Source organism: Ranitomeya variabilis, chromosome 5, assembly GCF_051348905.1.
Source record: "Ranitomeya variabilis isolate aRanVar5 chromosome 5, aRanVar5.hap1, whole genome shotgun sequence".
Classification (NCBI taxonomy): Eukaryota; Metazoa; Chordata; class Amphibia; order Anura; family Dendrobatidae; genus Ranitomeya; species Ranitomeya variabilis.
Genome location: NC_135236.1, coordinates 396,430,156 through 396,452,325, shown reverse-complemented (window position 1 = coordinate 396,452,325; position 22,170 = coordinate 396,430,156). Strand labels below are relative to the sequence as shown.

The 22,170-nt window shown below is 43.8% G+C and overlaps 1 protein-coding gene across 3 annotated transcripts in view; it reads right to left on the bottom strand.

Moving 5' to 3' along the window:
- The window catches only part of IMMP2L (inner mitochondrial membrane peptidase subunit 2), a 2,004,242-nt gene that overhangs the window by 1,739,455 nt on the left and 242,617 nt on the right, over nucleotides 1-22,170 (bottom strand). Inside the window, exon 4 of one of the 3 annotated variants that reach the window (XM_077265074.1) lies at nucleotides 19,776-22,084. The exons of 1 other annotated variant lie outside the window; for it this stretch is intronic. In XM_077265074.1, the coding sequence (XP_077121189.1) occupies nucleotides 21,015-22,076 (1,062 nt within the window). In that variant the 5' untranslated portion in view covers nucleotides 22,077-22,084 and the 3' untranslated portion in view covers nucleotides 19,776-21,014. Of the gene's footprint in view, nucleotides 1-19,775; nucleotides 22,085-22,170 lie in introns of those variants that run through there. One more of the 3 variants, XM_077265076.1, reaches the window with a different exon arrangement.

Genomic DNA, 22,170 nt, shown 5'->3' with positions numbered 1-22,170 from the left:
ACCCTCACCAAGACCACCAGGGCGACCAGGATGAGCAGCGTGGAAGGCAGGAACCAAATCGGCCGCATGAACATCAGAGGCGGCCACCCAGGAATTATCCTCCTGACCATAGCCCTTCCATTTGACCAAATACTGGAGCCTCCGTCTAGAGAGACGAGAATCCAAGATCTTCTCCACCATGTACTCCAACTCGCCCTCAACCAACACCGGAGCAGGAGGCTCAACAGCAGGAACCACAGGCACAACGTACCGCCGTAACAAAGACCTATGGAACACGTTGTGAATGGCAAACGACACCGGAAGATCCAAACGAAAAGAAACCGGGTTAAGAACTTCCAAAATTTTATAAGGACCAATAAAGCGAGGCTTAAACTTAGGAGAGGAAACCTTCAGAGGGACATACCGAGAAGACAACCAAACCAAATCTCCAACACGAAGTCGGGGGCCCACACCGCGGCGGCGGTTGGCAAAACGCTGAGCCTTCTCCTGTGACAACTTCAAGTTGTCCACCACATGATTCCAAATCCGCTGCAACCTATCCACCACGGAATCCACCCCAGGACAGTCAGAAGACTCAACATGACCCGAGGAGAAACAAGGATGAAAACCAGAGTTGCAGAAGAATGGCGAAACCAAAGTAGCGGAACTAGCCCGATTATTAAGGGCAAACTCCGCCAATGGCAAGAAGGTCACCCAATCATCCTGGTCCGCAGAAACAAAACATCTCAAATAAGCCTCCAGTGTCTGATTAGTTCGCTCCGTTTGACCATTAGTCTGAGGATGGAAGGCAGATGAAAACGACAAATCAATGCCCATCTTAGCACAAAAAAGATCGCCAGAATCTGGACACAAACTGGGATCCTCTGTCGGACACGATATTCTCCGGAATGCCGTGCAAACGAACCACATTCTGAAAAAACAAAGGAACCAGATCGGAAGAGAAAGGCAACTTAGGCAAGGGTACCAAATGGACCATCTTGGAAAAACGATCACACACCACCCAGATGACAGACATTCCCCGAGACACCGGAAGATCAGAAATGAAATCCATGGAAATGTGCGTCCAAGGCCTCTTCGGGACGGGCAAGGGCAAAAGCAACCCGCTAGCACGAGAACAACAAGGCTTAGCCCGAGCACAAGTCCCACAGGACTGCACAAATGACCGCACATCCCGTGACAAGGAAGGCCACCAAAAGGACCTAGCCACCAAATCTCGGGTACCAAAAATTCCCGGATGCCCTGCCAACACCGAGGAATGAACCTCGGAAATGACTCTGCTGGTCCATTTATCAGGAACAAACAGTCTGTCGGGTGGACACGAGTCAGGTCTACCAGCCTGAAATCTCTGCAACACACGTCGCAAATCAGGAGATATGGCCGACACGATCACTCCCTCTTTAAGAATACCAGCTGGCTCCGAGACTCCAGGAGAGTCAGGCACAAAGCTCCCAGAGAGAGCATCAGCCTTAACATTCTTCGAACCAGGCAGGTTTGAGACCACAAAGTCAAAACAAGAGAAAAACAATGACCAATGAGCCTGTCTAGGATTCAGGTGCTTAGCAGACTCGAGATACATCAGATTTTTGTGATCGGTCAAGACCACCACACGATGCTTAGCACCTTCGAGCCAATGACGCCACTCCTCAAATGCCCACTTCATGGCCAACAACTCCCGATTACCAACATCATAGTTCCGCTCAGCAGGCGAAAACTTCCTAGAGAAAAAGGCACATGGTCTCATCACAGAACAACCAGAGCCTCTCTGCGACAAAACAGCCCCAGCACCGATCTCAGAAGCATCCACTTCAACCTGAAAGGGAAGTGAGACATCAGGCTGGCACAAAACAGGCGCCGAAGTAAACCGGCGCTTCAGCTCCTGGAAGGCCTCCACGGCTGCAGGAGCCCAATTAGCCACATCAGAACCTTTCTTGGTCATATCCGTCAAAGCTTTAACAACGCTAGAAAAATTAGCGATAAAGCGACGGTAGAAATTAGCGAACCCCAAGAACTTCTGAAGACTCTTAACAGACGTGGGCTGAGTCCAATCATGAATAGCTCGGACCTTGACTGGGTCCATCTCCACGGCAGAAGGGGAGAAAATAAAACCCAAAAAGGAAACTGTTGTGAAATTGGATTCTGGGCTCCCCCGGTGGCCACTTGTGGAATTGTACTTGTGTGCATCATCCCCTCTGTTCACCTGCTCCTATCAGGATGTGGGAGTCGCTATATAACCTTGCTCCTCTGTCAGTTTCATGCCGGTCAACAATGTAATCAGAAGCCTTTCTGTGCATGTTCCTGCTACTAGACAACTCCCAGCTAAGTTGGACTTTTGTCCTTGTGTGTTTTTGCATTTTGTTCCTGTTCACAGCTGCTGTTTCGTTACTGTGTCTGGAAAGCTCTTGTGAGCGGAAATTGCCACTCTGGTGTTATGAGTTAATGCTAGAGTCTTAAAGTAATTTCTGGATGGTGTTTTGATAGGGTTTTCTGCTGACCATGAAAGTGCCCTTTCTGTCTTCTTTCTATCTAGTAAGCGGACCTCGATTTTTGCTAAACCTATTTTCATACTACGTTTGTCATTTCATCTAAAATCACCGCCAATATATGTGGGGGCCTCTGTCTGCCTTTTGGGAAAATTTCTCTAGAGGTGAGCCAGGACTGTCTTTTCCTCTGCTAGGATTAGGTAGTTCTCCGGCTGGCGCTGGGCATCTAGGGATAAAAAAACGTAGGCATGCTACCCGGCCACTTCTAGTTGTGCGGCAGGTTTAGTTCATGGTCAGTATAGTTTCCATCTTCCAAGAGCTAGTTCTCATATATGCTGGGCTATGTTCTCTCGCCATTGAGAATCACGACAGTTTGACCGGCCCAAAAAAAAAAGGGTTAAATTACTGGCTGAGAAAGGAGAGAAAAAAGAAGTCTGCTACAATTTTATTTTTTTTTTTCCTCTAGTTCTGAGTGTGCTCTTAATTGAATCACTTGCTAGTCTGCCTATACTGCAGCCTTCCTCTCTTTCTCTCCTTCTTATCCTTGAATGGCTCTGTGTTCACCTGTTTCAAATGGATCTTCAGAGTGTAGCTACAGGTTTGAATAATCTCGCCACAAAGGTACAAAATTTGCAAGATTTCGTTGTTCATGCACCTATGTCTGAGCCTAGAATTCCTTTGCCTGAATTCTTCTCGGGGAATAGATCTCACTTTCAAAATTTTAAAAATAATTGCAAATTGTTTTTGTCCCTGAAGTCTCGCTCTGCCGGAGACCCTGCACAGCAGGTCAGGATTGTAATTTCCTTGCTCCGGGGCGACCCTCAAGACTGGGCTTTTGCATTGGCACCAGGGGATCCTGCGTTGCTCAATGTGGATGCGTTTTTTCTGGCCTTGGGGTTGCTTTATGAGGAACCTCATTTAGAGCTTCAGGCGGAAAAGGCCTTGATGTCCTTGTCTCAGGGGCAAGATGAAGCTGAAATATACTGCCAAAAATTCCGCAAATGGTCTGTGCTTACTCAGTGGAATGAGTGCGCCCTGGCGGCGATTTTCAGAGAAGGTCTCTCTGATGCCATTAAGGATGTTATGGTGGGGTTCCCTGTGCCTGCGAGTCTGAATGAGTCCATGACGATGGCTATTCAGATCGATAGGCGTCTGCGGGAGCGCAAACCTGTGCACCATTTGGCGGTGTCTACTGAGAAAACGCCAGAAAATATGCAATGTGATAGAATTCTGTCCAGAAGCGAGCGGCAGAATTTTAGACGAAAAAATGGGTTGTGCTTCTATTGTGGTGATTCAACTCATGTTATATCAGCATGCTTTAAGCGTACTAAGAAGCCTGACAAGTCTGTTTCAATTAGCACTTTACAGTCTAAGTTTATTCTATCTGTGACCCTGATTTGTTCTTTGTCATCTATTACCGCGGACGCCTATGTCGACTCTGGCGCTGCTTTGAGTCTTATGGATTGGTCCTTTGCCAAACGCTGTGGGTATGATTTGGAGCCATTGGAGGCTCCGATACCTCTGAAAGGGATTGACTCCACCCCATTGGCTAGTAATAAACCACAATACTGGACACAAGTGACTATGCGTGTTAATCCGGATCACCAGGAGGTTATTCGCTTTCTGGTGCTGTATAATCTACATGATGTTTTGGTGCTGGGATTGCCATGGCTGCAATCTCATAACCCAGTCCTCGACTGGAGAGCTATGTCTGTGTTAAGCTGGGGATGTAAAGGAACTCATGGGGACGTACCTTTGGTTTCCATTTCATCATCTATTCCCTCTGAGATTCCTGAATTCTTGTCTGACTTTCGTGACGTTTTTGAAGAACCCAAGGTTGGTTCACTACCTCCGCACCGGGAGTGCGATTGTGCCATAGACTTGATCCCGGGTAGTAAATACCCTAAGGGTCGTTTATTTAATCTGTCTGTGCCTGAACACGCGGCTATGCGAGAATATATAAAGGAGTCCTTGGAAAAGGGACATATTCGTCCTTCGTCATCTCCCTTAGGAGCCGGTTTTTTCTTTGTGTCTAAGAAAGACGGCTCTTTGAGGCCGTGTATTGATTATCGACTTTTGAATAAAATCACGGTTAAATATCAATATCCGTTACCACTGCTTACTGATTTGTTTGCTCGTATAAAGGGGGCCAAGTGGTTCTCTAAGATTGATCTCCGTGGGGCGTATAATTTGGTGCGAATCAAGCAGGGGGATGAGTGGAAAACCGCATTTAATACGCCCGAGGGCCATTTTGAGTATTTGGTGATGCCTTTTGGTCTTTCAAATGCCCCTTCAGTCTTCCAGTCCTTTATGCATGACATTTTCCGCGATTATTTGGACAAATTTATGATTGTGTATCTGGATGATATTCTGATTTTTTCGGATGACTGGGACTCTCATGTCCAGCAGGTCAGGAGGGTTTTTCAGGTTTTGCGGTCTAATTCCTTGTGTGTGAAGGGTTCTAAGTGTGTTTTTGGGGTTCAAAAGATTTCCTTCTTGGGATACATTTTTTCCCCCTCTTCCATCGAGATGGATCCTGTCAAGGTTCAGGCTATTGGTGATTGGACGCAACCCTCTTCTCTTAAGAGTCTTCAGAAATTTTTGGGCTTTGCTAACTTTTATCGTCGATTTATTGCTGGTTTTTCTGATGTTGTAAAACCATTGACTGATTTGACTAAGAAGGGTGCTGATGTTGCTGATTGGTCCCCTGATGCTGTGGAGGCCTTTCGGGAGCTCAAGCGCTGCTTTTCTTCCGCCCCAGTGTTGCGTCAGCCTGATGTTGCTCTTCCTTTTCAGGTTGAGGTCGACGCTTCTGAAATCGGAGCTGGGGCGGTGTTGTCGCAGAGAAGTTCCGACTGCTCCGTGATGAGACCTTGTGCTTTTTTTTCCCGTAAATTTTCGCCCGCCGAGCGGAATTATGATATTGGGAATCGGGAGCTTTTGGCCATGAAGTGGGCTTTTGAGGAGTGGCGTCACTGGCTTGAGGGGGCCAGACATCAGGTGGTGGTATTGACTGACCACAAAAATTTAATTTACCTTGAGTCTGCCAGGCGCCTGAATCCTAGACAGGCGCGCTGGTCGTTGTTTTTCTCTCGGTTTAATTTTGTGGTGTCTTACCTACCGGGTTCTAAGAATGTTAAGGCGGATGCCCTTTCTAGGAGTTTTGAGCCTGACTCCCCTGGTAATTCTGAGCCCACAGGTATCCTTAAAGATGGAGTGATATTGTCGGCCGTTTCTCCAGACCTGCGGCGGGCCTTGCAGGAGTTTCAGGCGGATAGACCTGATCGTTGCCCACCTGGTAGACTGTTTGTTCCTGATGATTGGACCAGTAGAGTCATCTCTGAGGTTCATTCTTCTGCGTTGGCAGGTCATCCTGGAATCTTTGGTACCAGGGATTTGGTGGCAAGGTCCTTCTGGTGGCCTTCCCTGTCACGAGATGTGCGAGGCTTTGTGCAGTCTTGTGACGTTTGTGCTCGGGCCAAGCCTTGTTGTTCTCGGGCTAGTGGATTGTTGTTACCCTTGCCTATCCCGAAGAGGCCTTGGACGCACATCTCGATGGATTTTATTTCGGATCTGCCTGTTTCTCATAAGATGTCTGTCATCTGGGTGGTGTGTGACCGTTTCTCTAAGATGGTCCATCTGGTTCCCTTGCCTAAGTTACCTTCTTCTTCCGAGTTGGTTCCTCTGTTTTTTCAAAATGTTGTTCGTTTGCATGGTATTCCAGAGAATATAGTTTCTGACAGAGGGACCCAATTCGTGTCTAGATTTTGGCGGGCATTCTGTGCTAGGATGGGCATAGATTTGTCTTTTTCGTCTGCTTTCCATCCTCAGACTAATGGCCAGACCGAGCGGACTAATCAGACCTTGGAGACATATTTGAGGTGTTTTGTGTCTGCGGATCAGGATGATTGGGTTGCTTTTTTGCCTTTGGCGGAGTTCGCCCTCAATAATCGGGCCAGCTCTGCCACCTTGGTGTCCCCGTTTTTCTGTAATTCGGGGTTTCATCCTCGATTTTCCTCCGGTCAAGTGGAATCTTCGGATTGTCCTGGAGTGGATGCTGTGGTGGAGAGGTTGCATCAGATTTGGGGGCAGGTGGTGGACAATTTGAAGTTGTCCCAGGAGAAGACTCAGCTTTTTGCCAACCGCCGTCGTCGTGTTGGTCCTCGGCTTTGTGTTGGGGACTTGGTGTGGTTGTCTTCTCGTTTTGTCCCTATGAGGGTTTCTTCTCCTAAGTTTAAGCCGCGGTTCATCGGCCCGTACAAGATATTGGAGATTCTTAACCCTGTGTCCTTCCGTTTGGACCTCCCTGCATCCTTTTCGATTCATAATGTTTTTCATCGGTCATTGTTGCGCAGGTATGAGGTACCGGCTGTGCCTTCCGTTGAGCCTCCTGCTCCGGTGTTGGTTGAGGGTGAGTTGGAGTACGTTGTGGAAAAGATCTTGGACTCTCGTGTTTCCAGACGGAAACTCCAGTATCTGGTCAAATGGAAGGGATACGGTCAGGAGGATAATTCTTGGGTCACTGCCTCTGATGTTCATGCCTCCGATCTTGTCCGTGCCTTTCATAGGGCTCATCCTGATCGCCCTGGTGGTTCTGGTGAGGGTTCGGTGCCCCCTCCTTGAGGGGGGGGTACTGTTGTGAAATTGGATTCTGGGCTCCCCCGGTGGCCACTTGTGGAATTGTACTTGTGTGCATCATCCCCTCTGTTCACCTGCTCCTATCAGGATGTGGGAGTCGCTATAAAACCTTGCTCCTCTGTCAGTTTCATGCCGGTCAACAATGTAATCAGAAGCCTTTCTGTGCATGTTCCTGCTACTAGACAACTCCCAGCTAAGTTGGACTTTTGTCCTTGTGTGTTTTTGCATTTTGTTCCTGTTCACAGCTGCTGTTTCGTTACTGTGTCTGGAAAGCTCTTGTGAGCGGAAATTGCCACTCTGGTGTTATGAGTTAATGCTAGAGTCTTAAAGTAATTTCTGGATGGTGTTTTGATAGGGTTTTCTGCTGACCATGAAAGTGCCCTTTCTGTCTTCTTTCTATCTAGTAAGCGGACCTCGATTTTTGCTAAACCTATTTTCATACTACGTTTGTCATTTCATCTAAAATCACCGCCAATATATGTGGGGGCCTCTGTCTGCCTTTTGGGAAAATTTCTCTAGAGGTGAGCCAGGACTGTCTTTTCCTCTGCTAGGATTAGGTAGTTCTCCGGCTGGCGCTGGGCATCTAGGGATAAAAAAACGTAGGCATGCTACCCGGCCACTTCTAGTTGTGCGGCAGGTTTAGTTCATGGTCAGTATAGTTTCCATCTTCCAAGAGCTAGTTCTCATATATGCTGGGCTATGTTCTCTCGCCATTGAGAATCACGACAGGAAACCTTCTGCACTCCAAATAGACACTTTGAGCCCTTCACAAACAAAGCGTTATCACGCAAAACCTGAAACACCATCCTGACCTGCTTTACATGAGAATCCCAATCATCCGAGAAAACTAGAATATCATCAAGATACACAATCAAAAATTTATCCAGATGCTTCCGGAAGATATCATGCATAAAGGACTGAAACACTGAAGGGGCATTAGAGAGCCCAAAGGGCATCACCAAGTATTCAAAATGACCTTCGGGCGTATTGAATGCAGTTTTCCATTCATCTCCCTGCCTAATGCGCACAAGGTTGTACGCACCACGAAGATCTATCTTGGTGAACCACTTGGCGCCCTTAATCCGAGCAAACAAGTCTGACAATAGCGGCAACGGATACTGAAACTTAACAGTGATTTTATTCAGAAGCCGATAGTCTATACAAGGTCTCAAAGACCCGTCTTTCTTGGCCACAAAAAAGAATCCCGCACCGAGAGGGGAAGAGGATGGACGAATATGCCCCTTCTCCAAAGACTCCTTGACATAAGAACGCATTGCGGCATGCTCGGGTACAGACAAATTAAATAATCGTCCCTTGGGGAAATTTACTGCCAGGAATCAAATCTATAGCGCAGTCACAGTCCCTATGAGGAGGAAGAGCACTGGACCTGGACTCACTGAATACATCCTGATAGTCACACAAATACTCAGGAACTTCTGAAGGAGTAGAAGTAGCAATAGACACCGGCGAAGAATCGCAATGAATTCCCTGACAACCCCAACTTGAGACAGACATAGCCTTCCAATCCAAAACAGGATTATGGGTCTGTAACCATGGCAGACCTAAAACGACCAAATCATTCATTTTATGCAGAACAAGAAAACGAATCACCTCCCGATGTTCAGGAGTCATGCACATGGTCACTTGTGTCCAATACTGCGGTTTATTTTCCGCCAGTGGCGTAGCATCAATTCCTCTGAGAGGAATCGGAACCTTTAAAGGCTCCAGGACAGAACCGCAGCACTTGGCAAACGACAAGTCCATAAGACTCAGGGCAGCACCTGAATCCACAAATGCCATAACAGGGTAGGAAGACAATGAACAAATTAAAGTCACAGACAAAATAAATTTAGGCTGCAAATTACCAATGGTGACAGGACTGACAACCTTGGTTAGGCGTTTAGAGCATGCTGATATAACATGTGTAGAATCACCACAGTAAAAACACAGCCCCCCTCGAGCCAACCCCCAAACCGACTGACGGTGTGGGGGGAGAATATCAGCCCCCCTAGAGCTTCCAGCAATAACAGGAATCACATATTGTACAAGCTGGACAAAAAATATGAACAATTCAAATGATCAAGAGTACGAAAGCAGGACTTAGCTTATCTTGCAAAGAACCAGGACCTGAAGACAGGAGCAAACAGAAGTGAACTGATTACAACGAAGCCAGGCACTGGACTGAGAATCCAGGAAGTTTAAATAGCAACACCCCAGGCCTAACGAAGCAGGTGAGCACAAACCTGGTAAAAGACAATCCAAGTGCCAAATCACTAGTGACCACAAGAGGGAGCCAAAAAGTATAGTTCACAACAGGTCGGCCTGTGTAAACCTGTATAATAAATCCCCTTAGTGACGGAGGCAAATTTTCAAATTTTTTAAATCTGACTAGTGTCACTTTATGTGGTAATAACTCTACAATGGTTACAAATCCCAGTGATTTTGAGATTGTTTTTTCATTACACATTATACTTTATGATAATGGTAAATTTAGGTCAATAGGTTTTGTGTTTATTTATGAAAAATATCAAACATTTGAGAAAAATGTTAAAAAATTAGCAATTTTTAAAATTTTAATGATTATCCCTTTAATCCAGATGGTCATACCACAGCAAACCATTAATAAATAACATTTCCCACATGTCGGCTTTACATCAGCACCATTTGTAAAATGTTATTTTAGTTTGTTAGCATTTTAGGAGGTTTAAAAATGTAGCAGCAATTTTTCATTTTTTCAAGGAAATTTGCAAAAAAAAAATTTTTAGGGAACTATCCATGTTTAAAGTGACTTTAGGGGTCTCATATACTGGGAAACCCCCAAACATGAATACCATTTTAAAAACAGCACCCACTGACATTTTGAAAACTGCTGTCAGGTAGTTTATTAACCCTTCAGGTGCTTTACAGGAATTGATGCAAAGTGGCATGACAGAAATGAAAATGTGTATTTTTACCACCTAAATGCCTCTATCTTCTGAACAGATTACTATAGCCGTCAGACTCTAAGGCCACTATTTGGTCATGAATTGCCATGGCAAACATCAGGACCATAAAATCATGATCTGAGGGCACCAATTTGGATAAAGAGGAAGCCCCCACACTCTGTTAACCATTTATAATGATGTAGTCACTATTGACAGCAACATCTAAGGGGTTAAACAGATTTGGACGGTGCAAACACTGATCGTGGCTGATGCAGCAAGTTGTCAGCTATAATGTACAGCCGACAGCTGCTGGATTGTCACCTGTATGGGGAGGCTATTCTCTTATATGCCAGGTCAGTTAAAAGACGTATTGGCGGTCATTAAGGGGTTAAATGACCACTGATCAGTAAACAAGTAGCGGATCAACAGGTCATTTAAACGGACCCGTCATGGGGAGGAAGGATAACTGAATTTTCTCTGATGAGGCCGCTAGCGTGGGCTATTCCATGCTTATGACACTACTTCTCTCTGCTTGTCCCTTTCATCTAAATGGCAATCATATGTACTAAAAAAGAACTTTGAGCTCCAAGTAACAAATCACACCAGAGCAGTACAACAAGCTCAGTGGCCAGACACATCATCTGTATTTTTTCAGTTTATATGTCAGTCTACTGAGCATATTGTACTGCACTGGTGTGATTTATTGATATGGGCTAAAATGCCGTTATCAAGGCTACTTAGATTAAGTGAACAGGCAGAGAAGACTAAAGTCAGACTAATCAAAAACGCCAAAGAGCCACACCTAGAGGCATCAGTAGAGAATATTGGCTTATTCTCCCTTTCCTTTCTAACTTCTCTGGGATTAATGAAAACAGCATACGCTGACCAGCATCTAAGTTTCCTCCACATTACTGAGCACAGGCAGTTACACAGGAAGCATCTGGGAAACCATTTTGAGTTCATCTCTGTACAGCACATTTTGTTTAAACACATCCAAGTTTGAAAATGATTACCGTATATACTTGAGTATAAGCCGACCCGAGTATAAGCCGACCACCCTAATTTTGCCACAAAAAACTGTGAAAACTTAATGACTCGAGTATAAGCCTAGGGTGGAAAATGCAGCAGCTACTGGTAAATTTCAAAAATAAAAATAGATACCAATAAAAGTAAAATTAATTGAGACATCAGTAAGTTAAGTGTTATTGAATATCCATATTGAATCAGGAGCCCCATATAATGTTCCATACAGTTTATGATGGACTCCATAAGATGCTCCATACTAAAATATGCCCCATATAATGCTGCACAAATGTGGATTATGGCCCCATAAGATGCCCTATACAGACATTTGCCCCATATAATGCTGAACAAAGGCTGATTATGGCCCCATAAGATGCTCCATAGACACATTTGCCCCGTATAATGCTCCACAAATGTGGATTACGGCCCCATAAGATGCTCCATAGAGATATTTGCCCCATATAATGCTGCACATGGCCCCATACAGATATTTGCCCCATATAATGTTGCACATAGCCCCATAAGATGCTCCATACAGATATTTGCCCCATATAATGCTGCACATGGCCCCATAAGATGCTCCATACAGATATTTGCCCCATATACACTATGTTCCAAATTATTATGCACATGATATTTTTCTTGGATTTTCCGAAATGGTCGGTCCAAATGACAGTCAGTCTAATAAAAGTCATCACCTTTTAGAGTATACATCGAATTTTATTGAAGAAACCTCCCAATGATAACAGTATAATCTCCAAAATGAATAAAACCTCAAAATGCACTGTTCCAAATTATTAGGCACATTAGAATTTCTAGACATTTGATATGTTTTAAAGAACTGAAAATGGTCATTTGTGGAATTTGCAGCATTAAGAGGTCACATTCACTGAACAAAAAAGCTATTTAACGCCAAAACCTCCTAACAGGCCAAGTCACATGTTAACATAGGAACCTTTCTTTGATATCACCTTCACAATTCTTGCATCCATTGAACTTGTGAGTTTCTGCTTGTATTTCTTTGCATGAAGTCAGAATAGCCTCCCAGAGCTGCTGGTTTGATGTGAACTGCCTCCCACCCTCATAGATCATTTCCTCGATGATACTCCAAATGTTCTCTATAGGGTTGAGGACAGGGGAAGATGGTGGCCACACCATGAGTTTATCTCCTTTTATGCCCATAGCAGCCAATGACTCAGAGGTATTCTTTGCAGCATGAGATGGTGCATTGTCATACATGAAGATGATTTTGCTCCTCAAGGCAGGTTTCTGCTTTTTATACCATGGAAGAAAGTTGTTAGTCAGAAACTCTATATACTTTGCAGAGATCATTTTCACATCTTCAGGAACTTTAAAACGGCCCTACCAGCTGTTTCCCCATGATTCCATCCCAAAACATGACTCCTCCACATCCTTGCTGACGTCGCAGCCTTGTTGGGACATGGTGGCCATCCACCAATCATCCACTACTCCATCCATCTGGACCATCCAGGGTTGCTCGACACTCATCAGTAAACAAGACTGTTTGAAAACTAGTCTTCATGTATGTCTGAGCCCACTACAACCGTTTCTGCTTGTGAACACTGTTTAGGAGTGGCCGAATAGTATGTTTATGAACCAAAGCAAGCCTTTGACGGATCCTACACCTTGAGGTTCGAGGGACTCCAGAGGCATCAGAGGCTTCAAATATCTGTTTGCTGGTTTGTAATGGCTTTTTAGCAGCTGCTCTCTTTATCCGATGAACTTGCCTGGCAGAAATACTCAAGCTACTTACCAGGTAGCGGTGTTTTCCAGGAGTCCATGACAGCACTAACGAGAGAGGGGATCCGCCCTTCAGGGACAGGAAACCTACAGAGATAAAAGGGCGGCACCTCTCTCCCGCATCAGTTGGATTACAGAGCATGAGAGGACCTCCATTGATTAGTAACACATAAATATCTAACACAATTCACCTTGTGACTAAAATTTTTGAAAATTTATATATAAAAATATACTTAATGTGGTGAAAGCCATACCAGTGGAAAAGGGAGGGAATATAGGAGTGCTGTCATGGACTCCTGAAAAACACCGCTACCTGGTAAGTAGCTTGAGTATTTATTCAGTCGTCATGACAGCACTAACGAGAGAATTACAGAGAAAAGAGTATTAGGGCGGGACTACTGCTTCCAGCACCCTTCTACCAAATGTGAGATCGCTGGAGCCACCAAGATCTAATCTATAATGATTAAATAAAGTAGACGGAGATGACCATGTGGCCGCCTTACATATATCCTCAATCGACACCTCCGACCTCTCCACCCAGGAAGTCGCCATGGCACGGGTGGAATGAGCTCTTACGCCTTCTTTTGTACTTCAGGAACCTCCACCAAAACACCTTTCTGTTGGAGATCCTGGACCTCGGTCTCTAACGCCAGTTGTTCTGCGGGAGAAGAACGTATCAGTGTTATAAGAAATATGTCCTTAGGCATGATCTGAAAGTCAAATTTTAGCCCAACTTCAATAATATTTAGGACCCAAGGGCTATTGGAGATATTGCGCCACTCCGGATAGAAGGCTAGAAGCCTGCCTCCTACCCGGTCCGCCAGTCATTGTGGCTTCCTGTTGTCTCGAAAGGAATTAAACATATAGCCTCTACCTTTCTTTTTATTGGCGTCATATCTGGGTTTATCTCTATTTGATCTTGTTCGGTCAAACCACCTCCTATTAGTGCCACGCCTGTAAGTGGGTCTACCAAGGTAGGGAAAACGTTTCTTACTGTCCCCCGCTTTTTCCAATAATTCGTCTAACACTGGACCGAATAAGTGCGCCACTTCGCACGGAATGTTGCATAATTTAGATCTGGCCTGCATGTCCCCTTGCCAACATTTCAGCCAGATTGCTCTACGGGCTGAATTAGAAAGAGCGGCCGACCTGGCTGCCAACTTGACCGAGTCCGCCGAAGCATCAGCCAGATACGCCGCAGCGCCCTGAATCATAGAGAGGGAGGATAACATTTCGTCTCTCGGGGTTTTGTTTTTCAGCTGATCCTCCAGGCTATCCAACCACACCATCATAGAGCGTGCAGTGCAGGTGGCAGCAATTGATGGTCTAAGAGCCCCTGCTGAAGTTTCCCAGGCTCCCTTGAGAAACACATCTGCCCTCCTGTCCAGTGGGTCTTTTAAAGTTCCCAGATCCTCAAACGGTAGAGGATTTCTTGGAAGCCTTGGCTACAGTTGCATCGAGCTTCGGGGCTTTATCCCACGTCGCCGATGCGGACTCTTCGAATGGATACTTCCTTTTAAAGGATGGAGGAAGAGAACCTTTCCTTTCCGGTTTTTTCCATTCTCTGGAAATTAGGGCGCTAACTTTCTCTACCACCGGAAAGCATCTGCGGGATTTACGGTCCAGACCTTTGAACATGACATCTTGCATGGACTTTTCTGGCGGGGTCTGCTCAATTCCAATTGTGTTATTTACCGCTTTTACGAGGCGGTCTATGCGGTCAAAAGAAAAACAAGAATGTCCGTACTCAGTGTCCGAGGAGGATACCGATGTGTGAGAAGCTTCTGACTTTAGATCTCCTAAGTCACTGTCCTCACGTGAACTTGGGGATCCAGGGTCTATTATTTTAGACCCCCTACTATGAGATTGAGATCTTGAAGAACTTCTAATCTCTTGTCTAACAATTTGTCTTAGACTAGTAGTGAAATCTGGTGTCTCCTCCGTTATTAGACGCTGGATACACGGACCACATAGTTTTTTAACGTATTCGTCTGGGAGAGGAATACCACATTCTGCACATTCCTTGTGCTTGGACTTAGAGGACTGCTTTTTTCCCTGATGTAAGAAAGGGAAATAAGGGGAGACACAATCACTAAGTGAACTTTCACGAGGATCACTTACCCCTATAGTGTCTGAGTGGTACCGAAGATTGCGGGGGGACCCTCTCCACCGAAGCAATATCCATCCGGTTTGAGGACTTTCCGGCTTTAGAAGATTGATCAGTTCTACCTCCAGGACGACCACTAGAACGTCGCTGGGTGTTTGCTGCATGGGGCTTCTCCAGGGGTTGACACTGTTGCTCAGAAGGCAACGGATCCTGCTCCTGAGACTCCATTGTAACAATGGATATGAAGCATGAGGCAGCCACCACTGAATCATTAAGAAGCCGGCCCCCTAAAGGTACCTCCCCCAGATGGGGGACAGCCGGCCAATCCTGGTGAACTGCCTGGTACAACACGGCCTGTGGGAGGCCCCTCCTCCTCCCGCCCGCCAATAGCACTTACACTGACAGCCAGGAAGCACCGCCGCAATTTTCAAACGAAAAAACCCCACGCAGTCTATTCAGGGGAGACCGACGGGCGCCGCCATCTTTTTTCACCAGTGAGACGCACTGCGCCTGCGCCGGGCGTCATCGCATGCTGCCGCACTAAGCCCCGCCCCTTCACACGCGTCACCTCCGGTGCGCCGCTTCCGGGATGCCGAACGCAGCGCCTGTGCCGCCTAGAACGCCGGTGCCAGAGGGGAAGCGCTAGCGCTGCCGTACCCCAGAGCCGACCCAAGGTCACCGTTCTCTTTCATGTCGCCGATGCGATGTGCCCGCCAAGGGGACAACCACCAGAGGGGCACCCAAATTACCGATGGCGTTCGCAGTTCAGGAGGGCCTCCCACAAGTACTTACCTGTACCCGGCGATGGGACACCGCTCGAGACAGCACTCCCCCTGAAGGCTGCTCCTGCCGTGCTGCTGCCTACCCCCACAGCCCTCTGTGGTGCGGCACTTCCAGCGTCGCGATCAAGACCGGGGAAGGGGCCATCCCGCCTCCAGGATCGGTGAGTCGGACCTGGGTCAAAAAACTTCCTTCTTCGCCTTTCTTCTAAAGGCCTCTGTAGAGTCCCCTGTCAGGGACAGGAAACCAACTGATGCGGGAGAGAGGTGCCGCCCTTTTATCTCTGTAGGTTTCCTGTCCCTGAAGGGCGGATCCCCTCTCTCGTTAGTGCTGTCATGACGACTGAATAAACCTTCCTAATTATGCCTTTATCAGCATGAACACGACTGTGCTCAGATTCAGCCACAAATCTCTTAACAGTAAGATGATCACGCTTACATTTTCAAGAAATTTCTAATATTTTAATCCCTTCACCAAGGCATTGCACTGTTTGATGCTTTTCGGCAGTAGAGAGATCCTTTTTCTTTCCTATGTTACTTGAAAACTGTGGCCTGCTTAATAATGTGGAACATCATTTTTAAGTAGTTTTCCTTTAATTAGAATCACCTGGAAAAATAATTATCACATGTGTTTAAGATTGATTTCAGTGATCCATTGAGCCCTGAGACACAATGCCATCCATGAGTTTATTTGAAATCAAAACAAATCGTTTTGACACTTAAATCCAATTTGCATAATAACTTGGAACACAGTGTAATGCTGCACATAGTCCCATAAGATGCTCCATACAGATATTTGCCCCATATAATGCTGCACATGGCCCCATAAGATGCTCCATACAGATAATTGCCCTATATAATGCTGCACATGGCCTCATAAGATGCTCCATACAGATATTTGCCCCATATGCTGCTGCTGCGATTAAAAAAATAAAAAAATCACATACTCATCTCTCAGGCCCCTGGCACTTGCTATATTCACCTGATCCGCACTCCACCGACGGCCGCCGCTGTTTCTTCCCGTCCTCTGCACTGACGTTCAGGCAGAGGGCGGTGCACACTAATCGTGTCATCGCGCTCTCTGACCTGAGCGTCACTGCAGAGGATGCGGAAGATGCAGCGGCGCTGACGGTGGAACAGGGAGCAGGTGAATATCGCGTACTGAGTTATACTCACCTTCTCCTGGCGCGGTCCCTGCACGTCTGTTCCCCAGCGCCGGCAGCTTCTTCCTGTAGTGAGCGGTCACATGGTACCGCTCATTACAGTAATGAATATGCAGCTCCACCCATATGGGAGTGGGGTCCATATTCATTACTGTATTAAGCGGTACCATGTGACCGCTCACTACAGGAAGTAGCTGCCGGCCCCCGGGGAAAAGATGTGCAGGGACCGTGCCAGGAGCAGGTGAGTATTATTACACAGCTTCGCTCCCCCTCCCCTGCCGACCCCTAGGTATGACTCGAGTATAAGCCAAGAGGGTTATTTTGAGCCCAAAAAAGTGGGCTAAAAATCTCGCTTATACTCGAGTATATACGGTACATTTTCCATTAGCTGTCAATTAATCATTTGAGGAACCTGGCATTTGTAGTTTTTGTGCTTCCTTTTTTTTCCTCTCCTTGTTTCAAGAGCCCAAACATTATTTTTCTATTGTTTGCTTTTTGTGAGATGAGCTGTAGTTTTGAATTACATTATTTATTTATATTTAAATACTTTTATTTAGTGGAATGAAAAGGTGAAAAAAAAGCAATTCTACCATTTTTGTTTTTACGGAATTCATTTTGCTGTTTACAGTAATAGCTATATCATGCTTATAAGGCTATTTTATGTTTTAGTGGCTAAAAAATGTCAGAACTTTGTAATAAAAAATAACTTGTGCTGCCATTTTCTGAGATTTGTAACATTTTTATTTTACCATCCAAGGAACTGGGCGAGGGATTGTTTTTTCAGCATTGAGTTGCCATTTTTATTGAAATGATTTTGGATTACATATGACATTTTGATTGTTTTCTATTGTGTTTCTTTTTGGGAAGTGTGGCAGCCAAAAAAATTACAATTCTGGCATTTTGATTCCTGTTTGCACTTCACTTTTTAATCAGTAGTAAAAGACATAGGATAACACACCATGATACTTCAGGTGCACAGAACTCCGTTCTGATCCTCACATGGCAAACATCACATATAATGAAAAAACAGTTCTAGCTCCAAAGTAAAATATACAAACAAATCTTGTTCTTTGCTTCATAATTAACAAAATGGCAAGGCACAAGGGCTAATGCAAATTGACAAGAAAAATAGAGTGTAAAGGCAAAGCATTTCAACCGTAACTGCGGGATAAAGACTATTATTTGGATACATTTGATCACTTTTTAATGTATGGTGTAAATACTTTTACATATTGAAAAATCTGATGTTTTAGTACAAAAATATACCAACTAAGTTTTTTTTATGTTTTTGTATTTGAAGAGGGATAATTTAGACTTTTATATTCTTTAAGGCTTTTTTTACTTTATTGTTTAGTCACCTTAGTCTGACGAATTATGAGTCTGATTGCTTTTACTATATACTGCAATAAAAAGTATTACAGTAATAAAGTTTATAGTGAAATTATGGCTCTCTTTTGAATCTCAGCTTGTGACTGAGCTTTGCAGGACTAGGAAAGCAGTTACGGAGCATTCAGGAGGCCCTCACCTCATGGCATCCCATCTGCTCCACACGGTCGGGAAGCAGGAAGCCAATGGAAGTCTATAAGCATGCAGGCAGTGGTAATGACATCATTTGAATGATCCTAGCAGACACTGACAGTGGTATTTAAATGGTTAAAGTACAGCAATCAGAGCAAGATCTGGTCCCTGCAGTTACAAGAAGATGTTGTCACTTACATCACAGCCAGCATCTGACTGGTATGAAGCAGGCTCAGCTCCTGAGTCAGCGTCATACAACCCTTAAATAATTATGATGCACGTTATAGACATAGGTCGCTAAGGGGTTAAACAGCATTTTTGCTTGTGAAATAAACTGTTAAATACATTTTTAATACACAGACTCTTAACAGATTAATGAAGAAAGGTTTTAACCCCTTAGTGACGGAGCCAAATTTTTTAAATCTGACCAGTGTCACTTTATGTGGTAATAACTCTGCAACGCTTCAACAAATCCCAGTGATTTAGAGATTGTTTTTTCGTGACACATTATACTGTATGATAATGGTAAATTTAGGTCAATATGTTTTATGTTTATAAGAAATATCAAAAATTTTAGAAAAATGTTAAAAAATTAGCAATTTTCAAAATTTGAATGATTAATTCTTTAATCCAGATGGTCATACCACAGCAAACCATTAATAAATAACATTTCCCACATGTCGGCTTTACATCAGCACCATTTATAAAATGTGATTTTATGTTATTAGCATTTTAGGAAGTTTAAAAATGTAGCAGCAATTTTTCATTTTTTCAAGGAAATGTACAAAATTTATTTTTTTAGGGACTTATCCATATTTGAAGTGCCTTTAGGGGTCTCATATATTGGGAAACCCCCAAACGTGATACCATTTTAAAAACAGCACCTCCTGACATATTGAAAACTGCAGTCAGGTAGTTTATTAACCCTTTCAGGTGCTTTACAGGAATTAATGCAAAGTGGCATGACATAAATGAAAATGTGTATTTTTACCACCTAAATGCCTCTAACTTCTGAACAGATTACTATAGCAGTCAGACTGTAAGGCCGCTATTTGGTCGTGAATTGCCATGGCAAACATCAGGACCATAAAATCATGATCTGAGGGCACCAGTTTGGATAAAGAGGAAGCCCCCACACTCTGTTAACCATTTATAATGATGTAGTCACTTTTTACAGCAGCATCTAAGGGGTTAAACAGATTTGGATGTTGCAAACACTGATCGTTGCTGATGCAGCAAGTTGTCAGCTATAGTGGACAACTGACAGCTACAGGATTGTCACCTGTATGGGGACGCTATTCTCTTATATCTCACGTCAGTTAAAAGACGTATTGGCTGTCATTAAGGGGTTAAGAATGGAGCATAAAAATTAAATAGGTACACTTTTCTAAGAAAATAAATTGAAGGTTTTGATTATGGCATATCAAACTTTTTTAATGGGCAAGTGCTAAAGATACAAAACAAAAACTAAATGCACTAAACTCTTTGAACTTAGAAGGTGCTTTCTTCTGTTCAGGCAGATATGATAACTTGTGGTTCCATCATTACAGAAAAATAGTTAGTCATAAAAAAACCTTTAAGAAACAGTATTTGACATACGATATCACACAAAAAATCACATTGCGCAACTAAAGAATGAATTAGCAAAAGCCAAGATAACATTAACTAAAGCATTTAAAATGGTTTAGCAAAAGCTTTTGATGCCTGGAGGACAACTGCTTTAAAAAACCCCACAAGTAATGGAAATAACTGTATAACTGTGGCAGAGTTGGAAGGAATTACTCAGCTTGTCTATGAACTGCAAACACTTTGTATTATTTGGCTGACTTTTTATCTGGCTACTGTTAGCAGGGTAGAAACAAGAACCTTATCAACAAGACAAATCTCCTATTTTATTATAGAGCATGAGCTTCTACAACATTAGAGCTTTTATTGAAGGGTATTTCCAAATTACACAGTACAAGCCAAAAATGCTTAAGCGGTAGGGGTACTGCAATCGGAACTATCAGGAAAACAGGGATCCTGGCACCCTAATGCAAAGTGTTCAACTTTTTCACTCAAGTCTATGGAGAAGTGACTATGGGACTCTGTTTCTGAAATCCACGAGAGCTAGAATATGTTCACTCATTCATGTTTCACAGTTGGAGTATAGACCACATACAAGGACTAGTCAGAGGTCTCGACAACCTCATAGGCATATATGAAGCTGTGGAAGTTTGGTGAAAAGACCAGTGGCCAGGCTGTGCATCATTGTCCATGCTCAGACTGCGAAAAATAGATGAGTGAAACCATCCTTATAGAAAGAGATTAGCAAGCAGCAACACTTCAATTCAAAAGGCCAGAGTGTGTGATAATGGTTGCTTTCAGCAAATGGAAGTGACAGGACCTTCATGCCTCATCTATCAGCAATATATGGCATATTCCAAGCTATAAATGCTCCATATGGGAGTTACCTTTTTGCAAGCTTATTTAAATATTGGTTATATTGTTTAGTAAACTTTGCCAACATTTTAAGCAATCACGATTGCATGCATGGTTGTTGCTCAAGTACACATTTTTATCGAAATAGGGATTTCTTCACATTTCTAAAATGTTGACCACCTTCCCATCAGATGATAAATTCAAATAATGGCATCTGATGAAGATCTTGTATCTCGTCCTATGATGGATGATCGATCAACACTGGGATTTTCACTGGATCCACATTTCCTCTTTATATGCATGTATTTTAGTAACTTGTTGAACATACGATAAAGATGCTTCTTAAAGTTGTCTCCAGCAAAAGTGTAGATGATAGGATTTAAACAGCAATGCAAAAAAGATATTGCTTGAGATATTTCCATTGCGATTTCCAACTTCTCAACAAAACTGGGATCCTCAAATACACCCAATGTGTTTAATATTCTTAAAAGGATGACTATGTTGTAGGGAAACCAAAATACAAAGAAAACAAAGACAAGTATAAGGATCAGATTCACAGCATATTTCTTCTGCATACTCTTGCTGTTGTGCAAACTTCTGATAATCTGTGAGTAACAGAAAATTAAAATGACCAAAGGTATGATTAAACCAAATATATTGATTTGAAAATTTGACAGGAGTGTCCAAAGTTTCTCTTGCCCTTCCGGATAGGAAACCATACAGTCAGTGAAGCCATTGTTTGTCTCTTCAGTGTGAAACATGAAGTTCGTTGCAGACAACAGAAAAGAGCAAATCCACACACCTAAAGCAACAATCATCCCCAGTTTCATGGTTCTATACTTGAGAGCTAAAACCACGTGGACGATTGCTAGATACCGGTCTACACTCAGGACTGTAATAAAGAATATACCACTAAAAAATCCAATGAAATACATTGCTGATAACATTTTGCACATGACTTCTCCAAACACCCATTGATTGAGGAGTTGATACACTACAAATGGTAACGAAAATACAAACATCAAGTCAGAGATGGCCAAGTTGAGAAGATAAATATCAGTCAAAGAGTTCATCTTCTTAAAACATAATAAAACCCACAATACCAAGGAGTTCCCAACAAGTCCACAAGAAAATATAAAACAGTATAGAGTGGGCTTGAAAACAGAATTCACTGTGTCGAAGCCTTTGACAAAGTAGACTGAGGACCCTGAATAATCATTTTCAGTTATAGTACTTGTGAGTGTACTTTCTGTAGCATCCATGTTATGTGCTGCAATAAAGAAATAAAAGGTAAAAATCAAGTCCTTGTCCAACACTAATAAAGATATATTCGCTAGTACGTATGTATGAGAGAGT